Source organism: Solanum stenotomum, chromosome 8, assembly GCF_019186545.1.
Source record: "Solanum stenotomum isolate F172 chromosome 8, ASM1918654v1, whole genome shotgun sequence".
NCBI lineage: Eukaryota > Viridiplantae > Streptophyta > Magnoliopsida > Solanales > Solanaceae > Solanum > Solanum stenotomum.
Genome location: NC_064289.1, coordinates 32,647,179 through 32,649,747, shown reverse-complemented (window position 1 = coordinate 32,649,747; position 2,569 = coordinate 32,647,179). Strand labels below are relative to the sequence as shown.

Sequence of the window (2,569 nt, the reverse complement as noted above, 5' to 3'; positions counted from 1 at the left end):
TCCAAGATCAACTGGTATGTCCTCATAGATTGAGGACAAATACTTTTTGAAGTTTCTTTTATTTCATGTAATAGACAATGTTAGTCTTTTCGATTGTAAAGGTCCGTGACCCTACTTTAGTTTCAGGATATTGTTTTAGATGACCATGTTAGACTTAGACTTCCGCTGTGTTTTTAAATGATGTTTTGGATTGTTTGGATTTAAAGAAGGTTTAATTCTGTACTATTTCTCCTATCCAATGCAATGAAATCCTATCAAACTTGTATGAGACCCCTTCGAGGTCAAGTACACCGTGTTGCATCCAGGGGCTAGCCTTGGGTCGTGACAAACATGGTATTAGAGTATAATATTTTGGAAATGGTTTTTAGGATTGATGTCTCACAAGCCATGTCTAGTAGAGTCTTGTACATTGTTGTGACTCGCGACACATCTATGAGCGAGAGGCTATCAGACTTTAGAAAGTTGCACTTCTTTCATATTCTTGACGTCGTGCCTTAGAGTTTAGATCTATAATTGTCCTTTTCCTAACCCTTCTCTTGTGTTTATAGGATATGAATACAAGGGCTAACCCAAGAAGGATGGAAGAGGAGATTGTGAATGAGGGAGTTCCTCCCCAAGGTTGTCAAGGTGACCAAGTTCCTCTAGGCAATCAAATTTTGGCGGATCCCCTAGCTATGACCAATGAGAAAGTTAGGTCGGCTCTTTTGATGATGGCTCAAGCTGTGACTACTCAAACTCAAGCCATGACGGCTCAAGCTACTAGGGGTGTTGAGTCTAATGTGAACCCCAATGTGAGTACTATGTCTTCTAGGTTGATAGACTTTGTGAGGATGAATCCTCCAAGATTTCTAGGTTTTAAGGTGGGAGAGGATCCTCAAGAGTTTTTGGATGAATTGTATAAGATTGTCAATGCTATGGGAGTGACTTCTATTGAAAAAATGGAACTTGCCGCCTATCAATTGAAGGATGTTGCCCAAATTTGGTTTACTCAATGGAAGGCCAATAGGCCAGTTGGAGCGGGTCCCATAGAATGAGAGTTGTTTAAGGAAGCATTTCTTGGTAGGTACTTTCCCCATGAGAAGAAGGAGGTTAAGGTAGAGTAGTTTATTAACCTTAGGCAAGGAAACATGAATGAGCAATAGTATTCGTTGAAATTTACCCAATTGTCTAAGTATGCTACTCCCTTGGTGTCTAACCCTAAAGATAAGATGAGTAGGTTTTTTATGAAGATATTCAACCTAGTTGAGGAAGAGTATCGTATGGTGATGTTCCATGATAATATGAACATTTCTAGACTCATGGTGTATGCGTAATCTATTGAGGAGTCCAAAGGAGTTGAAGAGAGGTAGATTCGATGAGCAAGGTCAACCTAGGTTCAAGAAGAGAGCTCCAAACCAAGATTTTTCAAGCACTCCTAAGGTTTACCAAGAGAGAGGTAGTGGACCTCCATTTACTAAACCTACTTGCCACAATTGTGGGAAAAAGCATCATGGGAAGTGCTTAGCCGGTATTAGTAGGTGCTATGTTTGTGGAAAGAATGATCACCAAGTGAAAGATTGTCCTACTCTTACGGCTAGAGGAAGAGAGACCAAACAAGCTTCTCTTGATGGCCCGAATTCTAATGCTCCAAAGAGAAATCGTTTCTATGTGCTTCAAGCTAACAAGGACAAAGGAGCTAATCCGGATGAAGGTACCGGTAAGTGATAGTTCCTTATATTTGTAATGTTTTCATGATTAGCCTAAGTGGGTTTTCTCCTAAGTGGGGGATGGTATGTTGAATAGTAAGGTTGTTGAGAGTTTTGATATCCTTATCTCTTTTCTTCTATTCTTATTCAAGCTTGAGACCAAGAGTTCCTTGTAGCTTGTTTCATGTTTTGGAGTCATGTGTGAATATGTGTTTCCATGGTCTCCGTATATTATACATGTTCTAGTTGAATTCTTGTTTAGATGAGAAAATGAGTTTTCATGAATTATGTTCTTCATGTTAATATACATTTAGTATGAATTGTCTCTATATGCTTCATGAGGTTAAATGTTGAACATGCCTAAATATGCTTTTAAGATAAATTGTATAATGTGCCTAATGATGTTATGATGAGCATGGTATGAGTTGATGAAGGTAATTCCTCTAATGTAATGAAAAAGTTGAAGTTTGATGCATAATGTGTTTGTAGATGTAGTTCCTACCTTCTTGTTTTGCTATGAGTTTTTTTTGATGTGGAGTTGATGTTTCCTCCTAGTTTTGTGCATTTTTTATGATTTTGTAGGCATGACGGGAAGCTAGTCTTGAGTTGTTAACCCTTTAATATGTTTTAAGTGTAATTTGAGGACGAATGTTCCTAAGTTGGGAATAATGTAAGGACCCGTAAAACGTACAGGTGAAACTAGAGCCTAACATGTGTGTGTTTGAGTTGGTGTGAGGTGTAATGGTGTTTAATGTTGTTCCGAGCTTTGGTTGAGGGGTTTAGGGGTAAAACGTCAAGGTACGACTCCCCAAGGACCACCCTAGGAGTCCTTGAGGAGGACCCTTAGTCTAACGCCCAAGATCCTAAAGAACCATGAAAGTCAC

The 2,569-nt window shown here is 39.0% G+C and overlaps 1 protein-coding gene across 1 annotated transcript; it reads left to right on the top strand.

Annotated features, from left to right (window-relative positions):
• Positions 1–674: 674 nt before the first annotated feature.
• On the top strand, positions 675–1,704 carry LOC125873715 (uncharacterized). The gene is made up of 2 exons (XM_049554585.1): positions 675–1,020; positions 1,295–1,704. Exons 1-2 carry the CDS (start codon positions 675–677, stop codon positions 1,702–1,704), a joined length of 756 nt encoding a protein of 251 aa, XP_049410542.1.
• The last annotated feature ends 865 nt before the right edge of the window (positions 1,705–2,569 follow it).